This window comes from Canis lupus, chromosome 25, assembly GCF_011100685.1.
Source record: "Canis lupus familiaris isolate Mischka breed German Shepherd chromosome 25, alternate assembly UU_Cfam_GSD_1.0, whole genome shotgun sequence".
NCBI classification, from domain to species: Eukaryota; Metazoa; Chordata; class Mammalia; order Carnivora; family Canidae; genus Canis; species Canis lupus.
The window spans coordinates 19,666,622-19,687,790 of record NC_049246.1 but is presented as its reverse complement, the minus strand read 5'-3'; the positions used below and the strand labels follow the sequence as shown (position 1 = coordinate 19,687,790).

Sequence of the window (21,169 nt, the reverse complement as noted above, 5' to 3'; positions counted from 1 at the left end):
GCAGCCATGCTTGTTTCATCGATCCTGAAAGACTATTCAATTACTCAACTAAGATTTCTTGAGTTCCTACCATATGGTGTTTTTTTTTTTTTTTTTTTTAAGATTTTATTTATTTATTCATGAGAGACACACGGAGAGGCAGAGACACAGGCAAAAGGAGAAGCAGTTTCTTCGCAGGGAGCCCTTTGTGGGCCTTGATTCCATGATCCCGGATCACGCCCTGAGCAGAAGGCAGCCGCTCAACCACTGGGCCACCCAGGTGCCCTATATATCCTGTTCTTGACAGGGCACTGCATTTGCAACACCCTTTGAGATGAAAGGTAATGTCCACATGGGGTGAGGTCTAGTTCTGTTGTAACTTGGGGGGAGGAGCAGGTAGGATAGGTTTTGCGTGACTCTAATAGTTGGGGACCACTCCTCAATAGGAGGAGCATTAGTCTCCTAGGCAATAGGCAGGGCATTTAGTCTCTAGCCAAAACAAAATCTTGGATGAAAGGCAGACAATGGAACTCCGAATAATGTATATTCTGGGTTTTAACTACCATAATCAATTTATCTCTGTTGACAGGACTCTCCTGATTTTAAAACGTTAAGTCCAGCGTCTTAACCTCATTACTTCCAGGCAAACTGGAATGGCAGGTCATCTGAACTCTAATACTGGCTCTCACGTCCCAAGGGCTACGAGGTCACTCCAACCCGCCTTGGTTACTTTAAGTACATTTCTCACCAAACAGTGCGCCCACGCCTCTTCCACTCCCGAGTAAAGACTACAAGTCCCAGCATGCAGCGCAGCCCTACCAGGCCAGTCCTCGACCGCCGGGGCTCTTTCGGGCAGTGCCTCCCGGAGGGCGCTGGGCCTGTAGCCTGTGCGCGCTGACGTCATGCGTAGACGTCATCCTCTTCGCGCCTCTTCCCCGCCTACCGGGTTGCCGAAGTCCCGCGGCAGGAGGTCTAAAGCGGTGCTTTTTTTTTTTTTTTTTTTTTTTCCCTCGGCGTTTTGGGTTTTTGTTTCTTTTTTCTTTCTCTTGGAGCCTCCGTGGTTTAAAAGGCAGAGAACATCTGGAAAGGGGTCGCTACTCCTGCCCTCATTCCTCCGAGTTCGCGATTCCGCCGTCCGCCATGGACCGCGTGTGTGCAGTTTTCGGAGGCTCCAGGGGCATTGGGAGGGCAGTGGCCCAGGTGATGGCCCAGAAGGGCTACCGGCTGGCCGTCATCGCCAGAAATCTGGAAGGGGCCAGGGCCGCCGCCGGAGAGCTCGGCGGTAGGTACCGAGCTGTCCAGCCCTGTGGCTGCAGCCCGAGCGCCTCCGGTTTCCTCGTTTGTAAAACGGGAAGGTCTGGCCTTCCTGGCTCTGAGGTTTAGGAGTTCGGCTTCCCGCGCCCAGGAGCACCCGGTCCCGAGTGTGGACGCGGGTTCGGGCAGAGAACCCCACGGGCCGGTTCCCCGCAGAGCGTGTCCGCGCGGCCGGCGCCGAGGGGTGCACGTTGGGGTTTCCTGGGAGGCCCCGTGAACTGAGCCCCCACCTCCCTGAGGCTCCTGCTCACCTGCCTGTCCGGAGGGAGGAGACCTGGGCCAGAGGAGTTGGGCGCGGAGGCCCCTGCGGTGCTGCCGAGGCTGTGTCCGCCTGCGAGGGCACAGAGCCGTGTCATAGACGGACTCCGTCCGTTCTTGTTCTGGCTCTCCCACATCCATCAGCGCTCAACAGGTCATTAAATCGTTCTGGTGGCTCTCACAAATGGTGAATTGAGATTTTTCAGGTTCATTTAAAATCAATTATTTTGGTTTGTTAATAATGGATTAGTCCTTGTTTTTTGCACTATTTTGCAAATTTAAGTCTCTGGATAGTGGGGAGAAACAGGATGTAGGAAAGATGCCAAGATGCTGTAATGGAGTTACTAGAAGGCTCGGGTGCGCTTCATTCACTCTCAGGAAAGCACTGGGAAGAGCAGAGGCCTGGGGAGGCACTTGGAGGCTGCATCCTTTAACATTAGGATTTGTTCACCCTCGTTGTGCACATGGGTTGTGAAAATACTAGACTCTGTTTAGAGAGAGGGGGATAAAAAAGTTACGGAGCCAGGAGAATTTCAGTGAATGCTTCTTGCTGCTCATATTCACTGCCTATGTTATGGTGACAAAGGAGTGAGAAAGTGGGTTTTCCTTATGGGATCATCCCAAGCCATTAGTGTTTGCTAGAATAGGTTAAAACTGTTGGTTGAGCTTCCAGGGGTTATTGTGGCCCAAGTTTCAGATGAATGCCAGCAGTGGGTCACAGAGGAGTGTGAAAGTGTAATTTTAGTGTTAACATACTAGGTAAAGTCAGCCAGAAAATAAGCAGTTGTTTAGTTTTCCAAAAAAATATACATTTTAGAGTATTAAAATGATGTGTTATTAAAGAGAATGCTTTCTTTGAAGTGTATTCTTCTGAAGTTTAAGCATCTCTAAAAAGTGGGCATTTTGAAAAAGGGAAGTAACAGTTTTTAGTAAAAAGTTATTTTTTTTGTGTGTTTTTTAGTTTTGGTCTTTTTGTAGCTTCCTGCTATGTAATGGTCAGTCTTGAATAATAGTTATTGTAACATAGATGCCATAGTAAAAAAAAAAGCGGAAGAAACCCTAGGGTTTATTCTTAGGATCAGAATTAGATATAAATTTCAAAAAAGAACTATATTACACAGAACACTATTGAATTGAGTAGCATGGGGTCACCATCAAAGCCAGAAATATTATTAGATTAGTCTTACAGAGCCTTGTGAACACAAAAAAAGGCCCTACCATTTTTTGACTAAAAAAAAGTTTTAAGATTTAGTTCTGTAGTATTACTTCTCCTTGTTCTCCATCCATGCCCCCACCGGAGTTTTATTGGACTGAACTCCTTGAGAGCAGAAATTCATGACATAATCATTTTTTAATCTCTAGGTTCTGGTAATGACAGACTTAACTCATAGTAGATGCTTAACCAATGTATATTGAATAATTTTTAAGTTGAACTTATAATTTATAAATAATGCTAATTTAACTTTGTTGTATAGGAGATCATTTGGCATTTAGCTGTGATGTTGCCAAAGAACGCGATGTTCAAAATACATTTGAAGAAATGGAGAAAAATTTAGGTCGAGTTAATTTCTTGGTAAATGCTGCTGGAATTAACAGGTTGGTCACAAATTTAAGTACACTTCTCATACTTTTTTTTTTTTTTTCTAGCATGTCTTTGATTGGTATGAGTAAATATATTAACTTGCTCTACTTCTAATTGGAAGAAAATATGTATTTTAAAAAATATGAAGGGACACCTGGGTGGCTGAGTGGTTGAACATCTGCCTTTGGCTCAGGGCGTGATCCTGGGGTCCTGGGATCAAGTCCTGCCTCAGGCTCCCTGCATGGAGCCAGCTTCTTCCTCTGCCTGTGTCTCTGCTTTTCTCTCTCTCTGTGTTTCTCATGAATAAATAAATAAAATATTTTAAAAATATATATGTGTATATATTTTAAAACTTTGTCAATCTATACATTCTTTTCTTATAAAATACAAATTGAGATACACAATAAGGATACATTTCGATGAATTTTAACATTGTAATCACACCCATATTGAACTATAGAACTTTTTCAGCACTCTAGCAGTTTCTTCCCAGTTAATACTTCCTTGTAGATAACCACCATTCTGGCTTCTGTCACCCTTGTGTAAGTTCATGAACTTGTATTAGAGGTATTTTATTATTAGGTATTTTTTTCTTTTTAAAAGACGAATTTAGGACAATATTTAGCATAATGTATTTTATTGCTAAACAGGGCTTACTATAATGGCAGTTGCTCAGTTCGTTTAAGATATTTTGGCTACATGGTATTACTTTTAGCGATTAGGAATATTTGCCATTCAACCTGTCTTCTAAGTTTATCTGTTCTGATTTATGAGTTATTTTAGTGCCCCTTAAAATCAGTTTAAAGTGGGAGTCTGTAGGTATTCTAGCCCAAATATATTTCTGATACTCTACTTTCAGTTAAAATATCATGTATTCTTATCTTTAAAATTTGTTTTATCTCATTTTTAATTTACATGCTACTGTTTTTTTTTGTTTTTTGTTTTGTTTTGTTTTGTTTTGTTTTGTTTTTGTAGGGACAGCCTTTTAGTAAGAACAAAAACTGAAGATATGATATCTCAGCTTCATACTAACCTCTTGGGTTCCATGTTGACTTGTAAAGCTGCCTTGAAGACTATGATTCAGCAGCAGAGAGGGTCTATTGTTAATGTAGGTGAGTCTTCACCTGTGAAATTAGACTTATCTCATAGTGCCATAAAAATATTTAATTGATTAATTTGGAGCTTAGTCACGTGTGAAACTTGGATGAAATGGGTCTTTTTACTATCTGTGGAAACAGGATTTAATTAAACAGTTAATGGGTAAAACAGGAATTGCAAATTTACATCTCTCTAGTGGTCAAGCAGATGTTAAATGAATGACATCACCAGTATTAGAAAAATGACAGTACAAGCCATATGATACATGACAAAAGATGCCCAGCTTCAGTGTCCAGAGGCCATGTGGAAAGGCCAGGGCAGCCACTGTTTAGATGCAGTTGATTGTTGCTATGCACAGATCTGGTCTCTGTTTTGCCAGCCATTTAAGAGAAATTAGACATCCTGATTTTCCATGTGATACCTAATTTTTAAAATATGGATAAGGAATTGAAAAACTTTAGGTAGTGGGGGCTAAAAAATGATCTCTGTAGCAGTTGCATGTGTTACTATAAATATAGTATACGGGTTTAGGAGGAAGTTTTCTGAAGGGAATGATTTTTTTCAAATGAATGTAAATAACCCCTAGTCTTCAGTTCATCTGACCCATGGGGCAGATAAACCGTGTAGTATGTGCTTGTAGACTTTAAAACGCAAAATGACTTAAAATTTCCTTTCAGTTTGGCAATTTGAAAATAGCAGCATATTGTCTGCCTTTTAATTTAATTTAATTTAATTTTTTTTAAATTTTTATTTATGATAGTCACAGAGAGAGAGAGAGAGAGAGAGAGGCAGAGACATAGGCAGAGGGAGAAGCAGGCTCCATGCACCGGGAGCCCAACGTGGGATTCGATCCCGGGTCTCCAGGATCGCGCCCTGGGCCAAAGGCAGGCGCTAAACCGCTGTACCACCCAGGGATCCCCTGCCTTTTAATTTTAATCAGTAATACCTTAAAAGGCCATAAACGGGGAATGCCGCTCCATTTAAGTAAATGGCCCTGTTGTTTTAATTTAGGAAATGGCTTTCCAAACCAAAATGTAGGGTTTTTCTCTTTGGAAAATGAGAAAAGAATACTGTGCTAATAAGAATTAGGACATTTTTGACGTTAACCCTTAAAAATGTAGGAAATCAGTTTCTTAGAATTAAGATTAGTAAATGATTAAACAGTGAAAGATTAGTCGACCTTTACTTTCCAACACAGCCAGGTGATGTTTTTGCATTCTCAGAAGCTGGTTTACTGGCCCATATATATCACCTGATAATGTGGGTTTATTTGTTTAACACTAAACTATTCCCTTTTTAGATATATTTTAAAAGCCCACTTCAGTCCTTTGTATACATGCAGAGCTTTTAAAATTGTGCTAAAGTTACATAATTGCAAGTCAGAGAATCTTTTACAGAAAGGACTGCTTTAAACTCTTAGAAAGTTCACTGATTATTTCAGAGGTTAACACTTCCCTGACTAGATGGACAGTAGTGTGGCGCAAACTAAAGCTTCCTATTGGCCTTCCTTCGATGCTGATATTTTTCTTTCTTTTTTGTGTCTCTGGATTTCTCTTTCTCCCAAATACCCCTTTCGCTGTTTACCTGCATTTCCTCTGTCTGATGTTTCTTTTCTCTCCTTTGTCATTCGCTGGCCTTTAAGATATAAGGCAGATATTTTAATATTGGACTTGTTGATTATAATATAAAAAGTGTTTGGAATGTTTTCCTAAAATAAAATTTTTCAAAGGTTTTGTGAAGTTCTTGATTAATTTTTATATCATAAGTACAGGTCACTGGTGCAGAAAATCACTTCCCTATTTCTGTTTTGAAATAATTTATTTGCATACAGTTGATACTTGAATTATAAATATTCTTTTATATTCATATAAATGAGACTACCCAAGAATCTTTAGTAGGCAGTACAAGTTATAATACATCACTGAAGGTAACTAAACTGCAGTTTTACGAAAAGTTTATAGTTGAACCTTTTTTTTTTAAGATTTTATTTATTTATTCATGAGAGACAGAGAGAGAGAGAGGCAGAGACACAGGCAGAGGGAGAAGTAGGCTCCATGCAGGGAGCCCGACGCGGGACTTGATCCTGGGTCCCCAGGATCAGGCCCTGGCTGAAGGCAGCGCCAAACCACTGAGCCACCAGGGCTGCCTGTTGAACCTTTGTTAACTTAGATTGATGGTAGTTCAAATTTAGTGAGATTTATCTTCAGATGAACTATATTTTTAGGTAGAAATGAATACTTTCTCATGTCGGCATTGTAGAACCCATAAAATCAGTCAGCCAGGTTTTAATCTTTCCTACTGGACACTTTATAGGGCCATATCTGACCTACTCAGAGATGAGAGTGGGTTTCTTTTACTTAATGGATCAATTCTCAAGCTCCTGCCTGACATTTGAGGTTTTACATGAGCTTCTTTCAGAACCTGTTTTCTTTTTGTATCTGAAGCAGACTCCAACCCTAAGTCTTATTACTCAAATGACAGTGTTTAGAACTCCTAATTTTAGCAAAGGACAAGGCAAAATGGTTTGTGCTTTGTTAACTGTAAATTATTTAAATATTCAAATAACTCATTAATTAAATTTGCTTTTGTTTTATTTTTTCTAGGAAGTATTATTGGTTTAAAAGGCAATTCTGGCCAGTCTGTGTACAGTGCAAGTAAAGGAGGACTAGTTGGATTTTCACGTGCTCTTGCTAAAGAAGTAGCAAGAAAGAAAATTAGAGTGAATGTAGTTGCACCAGGTCAGTGAAAACGTTTTTCTTTTTTAAAAAATTGAAGTATAGTTGACATACAATATTATGTTAGTTTCAGATGTACAATATAGTGATTCAAAAATTATGTATATTATGAAATGTTCACCATGATAGGTTAGCTACCATCTGTGTACTATACAAAGTTTTTACAGTATTACTGACTATATTCCCTATGCTGTACTTTCTATCCGTATGACATATTTATTTTATAATTGGAAGCTTGTACCTCTTCATCCTCTTTACATATTTTGCCCGTCCCTCCATCCCTCTCCCCTCTGGCAACCATCAGTTCTCTGTTATTTATGAGTCTGTTTCTGTTTTTGTTGAGTCATTTTGTTATTAAGATTCCACGTCCAAGTGAAATCATGTCATTTGTCCTTTTCTCTCTCTTATTCGCTTAACATAACACCCTCTAGGTCCATCCATGTTGCCAATGGCTAAGTTTTTCTTCTTTTCATGGTTGAGTAATATTCTACTGTGTATATATATGTATCACATCTTCTTTATCCATTCATCTATCATGAATGCTCATTTAGGTTGTTTCCATTTCTTAGCTATTTACATAGCCAGTTTCCTTCTTTTGCTGTTCAGTTTTCTTAACACCATTTATTGATGAGACTGTATTTTCTTTTTTGTAAATTCTTGTCACCTTTGTAATAGATTAATTGACCATATAAAAAGAGAGTTTATTTCTGGGCCTCCATTCTGTTCCATTGATCTATGTGTTTTTGTGCCAGTACCATACTGCTTTGATTGCTGTAGTTTTATAATATAGTGTGAAATCTGGGCTCTTGATACCTCCAGCTTTGTTCTTCTTTCTCAAGATTATTTTGGGTGGGGGCACCTGACTGGCTCAGTTGGTAGAACGTGTGACTCTTAAATCATGGGGTCGTGAGTTCAAGCTCCACGTTGGGTGCAGTGATTGCATAAGAAAGAAAGAGAGAGAGAGAGAAAGAAAGAAGGAAAGAGTAAGTAAGTTTGGCTATTTGGGGTCTTTTGTGATTCCATATAAATTTTAGGACTTTTCTAGTTTTGTGAAAAATTACTATTGGTATTTTAATAGGGATTACTGTGGGTAGTACGGACAATTTAACAATTCTTCTAATCCGTAAGCGTGGACTATCTTTCCATTTATATGTATCATCTTCAGTTTCTTCATCAGTGTCTTATAGGGTTCAGAGTATTAGGTTTCACCTCCGTGGTTAAGTTTATTCCTAAGTATTTTATCCTTTTGGTGTAATTGTAAATGAGATTTTTAAAAAATTTTTTCTTCTAGTTCATAATTAGTGTATAGAAATCCAACAGATTTCTGTATTGGTTTCGTATCCTGCAAGTTTACTAAATTCATTTATTCTAGTATATTTTTGGTGGACTCTTTATATGTATATGTATGTATGTATGTATATGATGTCATTTGCAAATAGTGACAGTTTTACTTTCTTTTAGAATATAGTTTATGTATCCTTATGGCTTTGTACAATAATAGCAGAGATTGTTCCTGTGTTTGTAAGTACATTGCCATCACCAGGCATATTTGAGTATCAGAATAGGAATATGAAATCTTCACTGTTACTGAATTCTTGAGTAGTGTAATGTGTGAGGGCATGACTGTGTCTTGACAGGACTAAAATGGCTACACCTGCCCACACTGCCAGTCTCTGTACTACCCTCAAGGAAGAGACCAAGAGTAATGCCAGGCTGTTTTGTTTGCATAAACCACATTGCATTTTTTTTTTTCTTTTTTTAAGAGAGAGAGAGAGAATCTTAAGCAGGCTCCACATTGGGTGTGGAGCCTGACATGATTCTTGATCTCATGATCCTGAGATTATGATCTTTGCTGAAATCAAGTTAAGCCACCCAGGCACCCCACAATGCATTTTCTAGTAAATGATTACTCTCAGACTGAAAACACAAGAGAAATTTCTCATTTAAAAATTAGTTATAAATTAAGACCTCTTAAGAGTTGAATGTAAGAATTTCAGGTTAAGTTGGGGAGTGGGTGTTGGTAACATATCCACTTGTTAAACTCCAAATTGTGTAGTTTTGGAGAACTATTTCCATTTTAAGTATCCTTCTCTCTTCTTGGAATGTTCTTTGATTTATTGCTCACTGGGATACATTTGCTAATTAATTTAGATTTTGTCACTATCCAAGCAGAGCTTTCTTTTTTTTTTTTTTAAGATTTTATTTATTTATTCATGAGAGACACAGAGAGAGAGAAGAGAGAGAGAGGCAGAGACACAGGCAGAGGGAGAAGCAGGCTCCATGCAGGGAGCCCGATGTGGGACTCTGTCCTGGGTTTCTGGGATCATGCCCTGAGCTGAAGGCAGATGCTCAACCACTGAGCCACCAGGCATCCCAAAGCAGAGCTTTCCAAGTAATGTGTATATTGCCTAAATGTATTTCTTGTGTATCTTACAGAAACAAATTTCTCTATATTTAAAATATTTGAATAAGTCTATTATACAACATGCTTTTAATAATAGTATAAACCAGAGGAAATAATCAAACAGGGCTGCATATGTGATGTCATTTACACATTTCACCAAGCAACCAATAATTGACATACTGATTTCTCCAGAAAGTTGGTATTCTGACAGAAAAAGAATTACCAGGAGTCACATAATGTTTGTTTTCAAAATAGACAACATGCCTTTCACTGTACCTCATTGTACCCTAGAGAGCAATCCAGGGTTCATGTTAGAATTTCAATACAAAAAAAAAAAAAAAAAAGAATTTCAATACAAAGAAAAGTTTGAGGGATAAAAAGATATTTACACAGGCTCAGGAGAAAGAAACATCTTTTTAGAAGTCAATTTATGAAGTAGCAAGATTTTAACAGTGATTTTTATCTGTAATTGTCTCTTTAATGAATAAATGGAGGTGCTGAGGCTCATTGTGTGGTGGCACGGGAGGAAGAAAGTGATAACAGAAATGAGACTGAATACTCTGGCACCAAAAAGTACTGTTATGTATGCATGAGGCACTGCTTAGAGGAACTAAGGTTTCTAAAACCAGGCATATGTTGGAGTGGCCAACAATGAAGATGACTGTTTAATAGATGTGGCTGTTTAAAAATTTTCAAAATAGTAGAAGTCACATGGGGAAGCTTACAGTAGAGCTAGCCTCCTGGAGAAAATCTATCAGGAACACTTATATTCTTGTTAAAGATGTAAAAAAATTCAAGCCAATAAAGATGCAATTCACTTGTAAGACAAAGCAAGTTTGATTTGGGCTAATTGCACAAAAATCAGAGATTTCTTAAGACAAGTAGAACATTATTATGCACCTGTTCCTTTTCTTGTGCTTACTTTGGACATTCCTCATAGCTTGAACATACTGATGGATTAAATGGGATGCAAAGCCAATTAACTTGATCTGTCAGTTACAGGTAATTGGAAAATATTAAAACAATGATTGGAATTAAAATGTAGCTTTCTAAAAGCTAAAGAAATTTTCCAATTCTTAACTTATGCTAAGGCTTTTAAAATAAATTAAAATATACAACTTACAGCTGGTTTGTTGGTCTTCAAATTGATTACCTTAAATTTTTAAAAGTTCTATTCCACTCAGTAGTCACCTGTACACATGAACACCAGGCATTCTACAAATCACTTAAGTCTCATTTTGATATTTCCTCCTTCAACTTAAATTTTCACAGTGTGCTAAGTAATCTTCAAGACGAAGGGAAAGACTGATGAAATGTGAGTGTATTGATACAATCTTCAAGACAAAGTTATAAAACCAACCTCCACTTTGACCAAAATAAGAATGCAGAATCTTTATAAGTGAAAACTTTTGCCAAAGCTCATCTTGAAAAGGTTAAGTTGCTCAGTTTGCTGAGCAACTATTTATTTTATTTTTTAATTTTTAAACAAGATTTATTTATAAAGAGATCACAAACATATGCAGAGGGAGGGGGACAGAAGCAGACTCCCTGCTGAGTGTGAAGACGGATGCAGGGCTTCTTAGTTCTACAACCCTGAAATCATGAGCCAAAATCAAGAGTTGGATGCTTTGCCAAAGGAGCCACCTAGGCAAGAAAGAGGCCATATTTTAGATGCCAGTCTGTTTTCTGATCTACTAACATTACAAGGCCTCTCAGAAGTGACTGAAACAATGCAGCATATAGGTATCTATCAGAAGATGTGTTTAGTTCACAGGATTATAGAAGCAGTTGAAATTTCTTTAAAATACCTACATAAAAACATACTAAATTCTCCTAAGCATGAAATGCAAAATATTCATAATTGTACATATTTTTTTTTCTGCCAAAATAGGGCCAGAAATGGTGAATGTGCAAGTATTAATTATGATGACATTAAGATTAGTCAGAAACCTTGCCCAAGTGGAATTCCAAAGTGTCCAGACCAGTTAAACATGTATAAAATTAGTACTAATCCAGTTAGAAGTACAAAATGAAAATTATGAATGCTACCTTGAGTATCTGGGATTCCACAAATTTATAAGGAAACCATGTAACAAAGTAGATTCTAGTTTTAAGAAACATAGTTTAGTATTTCAAAAATCTCAAGAAGTCCCACAGTAATATCAAAAATCATTTATCTAGGGCCGCCTGGGTAGCTCAGTCAGTTAAGCCTCTGCTTTTGGCTCTGGTCATGATCTCAGCCATGGATGGAACCACACATTGGGCTCCTGGCTCAGTGGGGAGTCTGCCTCTTCCTCTCCCTCCGACGTTTCTCCCTGCTTGTGCTCTGTTTCTCTGTGTCAAATAAATAAATGAAATCTTTTTTAAGAAATCATTTATCTGGAAATTAGAGTTCTTTGTGAATCATCAGTTCAGCAGAATACAGATAATATAAACAAAAGTTTAATTTATCAAGGACATAAGAACCATGGCATTAGAAAAAGTATAAACTGTCCTTGGACCAAATGGATATTAGAAAAAATCCAAAACCATACACAGATTACCTGGATTAGTTAAAGAGGGTAATAAAGTGCTAAAACTTCAACCTGCAGTATCACTCTTTGACTGGTCTGATAAAAATTTGTTGTAAGGGGGTGCCTGGGTAGCTTCAGTGGTTGAGCGTCTGCCTTTCAGCTCAGAGCATGGTCCTGGGGTCCTGGGATCAAGTCCCTCATAGGGCTCCCCAGAGGGAGCCTGCTTCTGCCTCTCTCTGTTTCTCATGAATAAGTAAATGAAATCTTAAAAAAAAATTTTTGGTGTAGGTATTTATTCGACTTTTAAATAAAATGATTGTTTTCATATACCTCTGCCAGTTAGCCATGGAATCTTTGTCCTAGCTTATTGTAGGTATTAAAGAATTAATTACCATATACAGAAAAGACATTTTGGTTCATTGGTTGTTTGTAAGAGAGTAGACTGGAGTAGACCTTTGCCACGATTCCATTTCAAGTCACTAATGGTTCCAGCTTGTGTGCTGGGATTGTGTTTTATTTGGCAGTGATGCCAAACTAGCAAGGCTTAGGGAAATGTCAAAATATCCTGATAACCCTTGTACTCTGTTATGTGCCTTCATCTCAGTTCATTGTTAAGTCACAGAGACTAGCTAAATTCAAGTATTCCAAATCCATGAACATTTGATAAATGACTCTGGTTTAGATATAACCATTTTAGAAAAAAAAAAAGATAGGGGATCCCTGAGTGGCTCAGCGCTTTAGCCCCTGCCTTCAGCCCAGGGCGTGATCCTGGAGTCCCAGGATCGAGTCCCACGTCGGGCTCCCTGCATGGAGCCTGCTTCTCCCTCTGCCTGTGTCTCTACCTCTCTCTCTCTCTCTCTCTCTCTCCCCCCTCTCTCCCCCCCCCCGTGTCTCTCATGAATGAATAAATAAAATCTTAAAAAAAAAAAGATAATCCAAAATGTGTACTGTCATTTTGACACTGCTTTCTGTTTATGTATGTTTATGCAACCTGATTGATTTTAGTATTAGCCTAGTTTAGCCATATACAGAATAGATTATTTGTGATTTGGGGTTGCATGTATTTGCTTCCCTCTGTTAGGGATTACAGTAGTGTGGGTGATGAAGAGTTAATTCCAGTTTATGATGATTTAAAAGCTGAATGATAAAAGGATAACACAAGTGTCTCTAACTCATAATAACTCAGCAGATTTCCTGGAGTGTCTCTTATGTGCAAGGGTTCCAAAATTATAAAAAAAGAAAAAGATATTTCTGCTACAAGGAGCTAAGTACAGTGAGAAAGACATATAAACAATTATAGTGCTATATGATGAATGTACAGTAGATGAACATGTATGATGCTATGGAAACACCATAGAAGGAATGCTTAATTTTGTCAGAGTGAATTAGTTGTCAAGGCAACAGGCTAAGTAATGGGGAATCCAATTTGTATACAAAGGGAAGTTTTATGAGTGTTTTATATAGCCTTTCCTAAAGATCTTACTTTCCAGTACAATTTGTACTAAAAAAAAAACCTATTGCTAAAAATGTGACCACTTCATAGGGTGGCCTTTTTTATGATGGCCATATATATTTAGCAGGATTCATAGTATGAATATGTTTAATTGGTCAGAAGCAAAGTGCAGGTTGAAATAGAGGAATTAAATTGATTTTATGGATTATTTATTTATTTTAGGTAGTAGTTTCAACCAGATTCATCACCAGATCTTTTAATAGAACTGACAAGCCTCAACATTAACAGATGTTTCTTCTTATGTTAGTTTATCTGGTCACCTTCAAATGGAGTTTCCAGTTAAGGAAAACTATTAAGAGGCAAATCTTAACAGGAAAAGCAAGAAACAGGGAAAATAATAAATTAGGCTATTATTCGCGGTCTAATGTTATTGACTTTTTAAAGATCAATTAGTTACTAAGCTTTGTTATTCAAATCTAAAATAAAATTTTCTCATCATGGATAAATCTTACTATTAGAAAACATTGAATATGAGAAACAATATTCGATGAATTGACACTATAATGGATACATTACTTTAAAAATGTGTTTTCAATAGATAATAAAACATGATACAAAATTCAGAAGTACAAAAAGGCATAGATTGAAAAGTGAGTCTTCTCTCTCCTGATCATCTAGTTTCTTTCCTCAAAAGCAATTACTGTTAACTAGTGTCTTCAGTAATTCATATTACAAGCCAATAAAATGTGTGTATACATACAATATATAAATATGTAAGTGTGTAGTTATATGAATATACAATATATAAATATATATGTAAAAAGAAAACACCAGTTGTATCATACTATTCAGTGTTCTGTACCTTGCTTTATTCATAATACAATATATCTTAGAGTTGATCCATATTATTCTGTATAGAACTGCTTTATATTTTAAAATAACAGCTTTATGGAAATACAACTCACATATCATACAATTCACCCACTTAGAGTATACAATTCAGTGGCTTTTAGTATAGTTACAGAATTGTTCTATCATCATCACAATATATTTTAGACATTTTCCTCATATTAAAAGACACCTGTCGCTTTTAGCATTCACTCCGCATTTTCCTCCAATCTCCCCAGCTTCTTGTAACCACTAATCTACCTTGTCTCTCTGGATTTCCCTATTCTGGACAGTTCATATAAACAAAATCATACAATATGTGGTCTTTTTTTTTTTTTTTTTTAGATTTTTATTTATTTGAGCAATAGAGAGCACGCAAGCAGAGGGGAGAGAGAGAGAAGCACACTCCCCACTGAGCAGGGAGCCACATGTGGGGCACCCCATCATACTGGGATCATGACCTGAGCCAAAGGCGGATGCTTAACTGAGCCACCCAGGCACCCCCTTGATATGTGGTCTTATGTGACTGCTGCGTTACTTTTAATGGCTGAATTAAAAGACAAGTAATGTCTGTCTTCTGGGTATACCATAATTGATTTAACCTGTTGCCTCTTGATGGGCAGTTAGGTTGCTTCTGATCTTTTGCCATTACAACTTATAATGCAGTGGCAATACTTGTATGTAGTGTATTTTGTATGTGTAGGAATATATGAGTGTAATTGTGGGAATGAAACTGCTAAGACTCAAAGGGGATATGAATTTTAAATTTTGACAAATAGTATAGCATTGCATTTATTTTTGTAGGATACCTTAAGTGTCCACCTCTCCCTTCAGGTTGAAGGGCTTTTATGTTTACTACTTGGGGAAAATCTTATTGACAAACGTTTGCATAAGCTTGGCAGCTACTCAAAACAGGTATTACTCTATGTGCTCTTATGTGCTATTTAGTATGGAATTGATTTTTCACACTGCTTCTGTATACACTTTGACAAACATAATACTAAGACATACGAATTTGTTTTGTTTACAATCTTGGTCTAGTTTTTGGCAAAGGCCTGTTCTCTTTTAAGGAAAAGTGACTCGGGTTATTTTAATTCTTTCTTTAGAATTCTTTCTTTTGAATCTAGAGAATCAAAACCTGAGCCAGTAGATGTATCAAATAGTATACATCCTATACTTGTTAATGTTGGTGATAGGCTAAAATCCTGGTGTCCTATTTAAATATATGGTCGGTGTTATATATAAAAGCTTTCAAAACTAAAATAATGATAACTAATATGGAAGTGAGATGCTGTTTATCATATAGCTAGCCAAAAATGAATAAAAGAAATACATTTTGTTTAGAATTTATCACATATAAATTCTTATTGGACAAGAAACATGTACTTGCTTTTATGTTGATAAGTATATCTATACCTTTTTATTTATCTTTATTTCTTTTAGAGAGGGAGAGAGTAGGGATGGGGCAGAAGGAAAGGGAGAGAGAGAATCTTAAGCAAGCTCCACATTAGTGTGGAGCCTGACATAGGTCTTGATCTCACAACCCTGAGATCATGACCTGAGCTGAGATCAAGAGTCAGATGCTTACCAAATTGAGCCACCCAAGTGCTCCTATCTGTACCTTTTTAAAAAAAGATATACTGAGTGTATTGTTACATATGTGGAACTAACATGTATCCTTGTTCTAAGTCAAGTGCATGTCATGTCAGTGTATGTCATTTCAGTTGTTGGTTTAAGGAGTAATAGCTTTGTTTCTAGCTGGAAATCTCTAATTGTACAACAAGTGATCAATAACATCATTTGTTGGACAGTGGCACCTACTGGTAGTTTGTAATTTTTGTAACCCAGCTTGAAAGGCATTGTAAATACATGCATAGTAAAGCGTATGTAGGAGAGCAAAATATTCAGAACTTTAAAAATACAGTGACCAAATGATATGGAAGAGAGTCCTGTGGGGCCAAGGAGAGAGCACAAACTGGAGAGATACAAGCACAAAAATGAGTTTGTGAAATGTTTAAGGACTGCTAATATCTCTGCTCAGGTCTTACGCTATATGATAGAGAATCCAATAGACTGCTGATACGCAGTGACCTGGGTTATGAATGTACTTATAAATGAGGATCATATGGTTTATGAGCTGCAGCATAAAATGACATTGCAGTTTGTTAGAGCCTGGAGTCATTAGAGATTAGCTTCACATTTTTTACCTCATTTCTGATAAATTTGGGAAAGATTTACATTAGTTTTTTAAAGCTGCAGAACAATTTTTAGGGCAGTTAAATTATTCTGTATGATATTGTAATGATGGATACATTATGTTATTTGTCAAAACAGAGAACTATACCAGCCAAAGGGTGAATGCTAATGTTAACTATGGACTTTACTTAAAAATGTATCAATATAAAAAATTATATATCAATATTGGACTATTAAATGTACCACCCTAAGGCAAGGTATTAATTGGGGAAAATAGGGGTAATGTGATACAAGAGTATATGGGAGCTCCCTCTACTTTCTGCTCAGTTTTTCTTTAAAACTAAAACTGCTTTAAAAATAAGCCTATTCATTAAAAAAGAAAGTGCTGATAATGATGAGAGAAAAGCTTTTGCGTCTTTGGACATGTTCTCAGTCTCCACATCAAACATAATCAAAGAGGAGAATCCAATATTGGTGAATTAATCCCTTCTTTTCAACTTGGCCTCTGATATTTATTTTATTTTAGTCTTTTTGTCTAGAGTTCAGGATTGGCTAGCTGCTGTTCCATTAGGATTATCATTATAACTATACATTCACAGACCTGGGGAGAATCTGTCTAACTTCTCTTTGTGAAATAACATCCTTATCTTCTAAGCTTGAGCAGTGGAGGGAGAATCTTCATATGAGGTGGGTGTCTGAACATATCACGATTCCAGTTCTGGACTTCTTGCAACCATTGCGGATTCAGATGATACCTCTCTATCCTCAAAATTGACCTAACATGGACACAGATTCAGGACTGAATCCAGGCTATAATGTTGAACAAGACCTTATCAAAAAGCCTCAAGATATTATCCTTTATCTGTTCTGTGTATCTGGCTTACTTGGTTGTTTTTTGGAAGACTGTCGTCTTGGCCAATATCTCTATAGCATAAGACTTCTTTCCATCTCCCTAGAAGTGTTCTTAAACTTGTCTCAATGTCTAAATCTCTCTTCTTGTCTAAGGTTTGACTTTCTGTACCTCATGCTTTGTTCAGATCTGCCTTTTTTTCCAAGATGGGAATGACTTCAGATGGCCTCTCACAGATTGTGTGGCCTTATTCTTTGTCTTCAAAAGGACAAACATGTAAGGACTGACATCTACCTAGAAGCTAGGCAGATCTGTTTCTGTACAGAATGAATGAAAACCTAGATTAGCATCTGTGCTTCCTGAATTGGAGCTATTCTAATTATCCACCCAACTACCAGTGTAGGAACTGAGGGTACTTTTAGGGAAGCTCACTTTTCTAATCTTCAAGGAAGTTGTCATTTAGTGAGCCATACTTTTCATCTTAGAATCGTAGTTTTGTAGAGCTAAAGGACATCTCAGGGATCCATCATTTTCAATCTACTTCACTCATTTTATAATACAGAAACAGTCCTACAGTTTTAGATAGTACATGACTTTGCTTGGGTCATAGCTTTGATAGTATTTAGTAGAGCAGGGAACCAGAATCTAGTTTAATGTGTCCTAATCCAATGGTCTTTTTTTACTACAAAATGCTACTTTTGAGAAAAAGCAGAATCAGAAAAAACTCACTGGAAGTTGAGTCTGGAATTTGAATTTGCTAACTCATCATTACAAGGTCTTTTCTTGCAAAACATTTTTACTGTAGTTTTTTTTAATTGCTTTTTTTTTCTTGAAGATTTATTTACTTGAGAGAGAGTGGGCTGGGGGAGGGGCAGTGGGAAAGAAAATCTCAACTGAGATTTCTCACTCCCCACTGAGTGAAAACCCTGAGTTGAGCTTGATCCCAAGATCCCAAGATTATGACTTGAACCGAAATCAAGAGTCAGACACTCAACTGACTAGCCGTCCGGGTGCCTCAAGGTTTTTCTTTTTTTTTTTTTTTTAAAGATTGAAACACATTATTGATTTTTTGCTGAGGATCTTGAGAGTTAGTGGGGAAATATTTTATGCCAATTTTGCCAGAATTCAAATCAACCTTAGAATAAAGTAAGTGTATCATGAACTCTTTGAGAAGATAATGTCAACTTAAAATGTTACATTCATAATTTTAATTCATTCAGCTTTTTAAGCATGTGAGATGAGTTTTTTTCTTTTCCTAATACACTCTGAGGTATTTTTGCAAATAAGTGTGTCAAAGACATAAAACTTTGGATATCAGGAAGTCCCATGATAGTGCTTTTTAAGGTGATTGGATTCCCTATTGATTATTCTGACTCTTCACTGTAGGTGAGGTTTCATTTACAGTTCACTTGAAATTCTGCAAAGGCTGGTTATCTAGTGTTATTATCTGTGTCAGCTACTTCTCTTTATTCTTGCATTTCTTCTGGCCATTTCATTGTTCTTAAAGATGAAAGGGATTGAAGTATATGTTGTGGACATTTTAAATAAATGTAAGATTTAATGGCAAAGAGGTCATATTTCACAATGTAATCTCATGGTGAAACAAATAATGTAACATCATTTTGTTATTTCAGGTCCTCGTTACAGACAATCTGAAGTTAGTACTGTGCATCTTTTTCAGTAACTTTTTATTTGAATACCAAAATAATATACATATATTGTAAAGTATTTGGAAAGTACAGACAAGTACAGAGAAGAAAGTAAAAATCATCACTTGTGATTCTAGAATTTAGTGATAATCATTGTTAATATTTTGGTGGTTGTTTTAGTCATTAGTATATATTTTTTGTTTACTTTTTAAAGGGATTATAATGCATTTATAAGCTCCTTTTTAATATGCAAATACTATTTTCCTCATTTAAGTGTCCTTCATAGCATTGTTTTTAATAGCTGCATATTGTTTTACTGTGTGGCTATACCATGATTTCTTTAAATAGTTCCTTTTTTGAAAGACATTCAGCTTGTTACTACTTTTTCCCTAAGAAAGCTGTCACTATTTCAAGCTCATGATAGAAAACTTTATGATTACTTCTCATAAGACTTTTAAGAAACTGTTTAGATATTTATAAATGAAACCTAAGGTAAAGTGAAATAAATACTAAGAGTATTACATAATAAACCAGTGACCTGGGACACCTAGGTGGCTCCTTGGTTGAGCGCCTACCTTTGGCTCAGGTCATGATCCTTAGGTCCTGGGATCAAGTTCCGCATCAGGTTCCTCGTAGGGAGTCTGCTTCTCCCTCTGTCTGTGTCTCTGCCTCTCTCTCTGCATCTCTCATGAATAAATAAATAAAATCTTAAAAAAAAAAGTAAACTAGTGACCTTAATGTTAATTCTTTTTTTTAAATGTTAATTCTTAATACAGTGTTTAGTTCACATTTATCCTAATACTTTTTTTTTAAAGATTCATGCCATAAGTTTATTTACAAACATGTTGAGTATGTTGAATTCAAGAGTTTGATCCTTTTTTTTTTTTTAAGAGTTTGATCCTTTTTTCAGAGACTGCACCTCTTAAAATGTTCCTTTTCACATCTGTTTAGTGGCTCAATTAAAACATCCTTATTTCTTAAGCAGTTGGTGTCTTACTATAAAAAAAAAAGGTGCAGCAAATCCATATCCAAAATACAAAGTCATCATAAGTAGTAGCCTCCACTTGTTTTCCACTGAAAATGGCAAATTCTTCCCGGGGCCCTCCTCATAGTGGCTCCTACGGACCACAGAGGTCGTGAACCTCCGGATGCTCTGTCCCAACATAGCGCCGCTGAAGGTCCTGCGACCTTCAGCGGTCCCCGAGACGGCGGAACTGCAGCACCACGCCCGCTCTCCTCCGCGACCTTGCTCCTCCGCTGGGGCCGAAGGGCTATCCTAATACTTTAAATGGCATTGTATTTAGGTTGATTTACAGTTTGAATTACAAATGATTTCATTTTAACACAAGCCAATATGAAAGCTTTTTTTAAAAAAACTATTCTTGAGGTTGACATTTAACTTTCACTTCACGTGTCTGACTTTTAGTCTGTGTATTTTTCATGACCTTAAAATTTTAAAAATATTTTTTTATTTTTTAATATTTTTTATTGTTAATTTCATGAGCAGTAATTATTTGCTTTCCTTATAAAAGTTTAAATGGGTAGTGTACAGTATACTGATTGTGTAAGTTGGGTATTTTATTGGTAATATGTATTTGCCTCAGACTAATCTCACTAGATTTTCTTTAAAAATGTGTAGTTCTGGCATATATCTATAAGTCACTAAGAATTGATTGTTTAGCATATTATGTGGTACTTTATACTACAGAATCATATATATTAGAAAATGTTCTCTTCAAGCTTCATTTCATTTACCAATGCCATGTTAAATTTTGAGTTTTTAGTATATGCTTGCATCAGAATAAGATTATTCCATAAGATTTTTTTCTTATATGAGTATTGGAAATACTGGTCTTTCTGACCATCAGCTATCTTAGCTATACCAAATGAAACTAATTTTTGTCAGAACTGCCAAATCAGTTCACATGACCACCTTTCTTCCCTCTAACCCTATGACCCCACTACCCCCAATCAAGTGAAAATTACTTTTTTGTGGTACTTTGTGTATAAGGGTATTCACCAGATGACCTTTTATTATATTTAGGGGAACAAGAGAATGTTTCTTCTGTAAACTACAGGTTACCTAAGGAATGTAATTTTTATTCATGTTTGTATCTACCTGCTTATATTGTGCTAGGAGTTGGGCCAAGTTTTCGGAGTCAGATGTTTTTGTGTCCAGTAAGTGTTCATTGAGTTAAATTGAATAAAAATGTAGACTTTACTTGGTTGCTAGCAGAACTCTGTATTTCC

General features: G+C 36.7%; 2 protein-coding genes across 4 annotated transcripts in view; one reads left to right on the top strand and one right to left on the bottom strand.

Moving 5' to 3' along the window:
- The first annotated feature begins 917 nt into the window (after window positions 1–917).
- The window catches only part of CBR4 (carbonyl reductase 4), an 82,742-nt gene continuing 62,490 nt past the window's right edge, over window positions 918–21,169 (top strand). For all 3 annotated transcript variants that reach the window (XM_038573562.1, XM_038573561.1, XM_038573560.1), the window contains exons 1-4: window positions 918–1,261; window positions 3,027–3,147; window positions 4,109–4,245; window positions 6,835–6,969. In XM_038573562.1, the coding sequence (XP_038429490.1) occupies window positions 1,120–1,261; window positions 3,027–3,147; window positions 4,109–4,245; window positions 6,835–6,969 (535 nt within the window). In that variant the 5' untranslated portion in view covers window positions 918–1,119. The remainder of the gene's footprint in view (window positions 1,262–3,026; window positions 3,148–4,108; window positions 4,246–6,834; window positions 6,970–21,169) is intronic.
- On the bottom strand, window positions 19,875–20,109 carry LOC102153059 (cytochrome c oxidase subunit 7C, mitochondrial-like). Its single transcript, XM_038573563.1, has one exon. It carries the CDS (start codon window positions 20,082–20,084, stop codon window positions 19,890–19,892), a length of 195 nt encoding a protein of 64 aa, XP_038429491.1. The 5' UTR covers window positions 20,085–20,109; the 3' UTR covers window positions 19,875–19,889.

Coding starts and splice junctions, on each gene's coding strand:
- LOC102153059 (XM_038573563.1), bottom strand. CDS start 20,084: ATGTTGGGACAGAGCATCCGGAGGTTCACGACCTCTGTGGTCCGTAGG.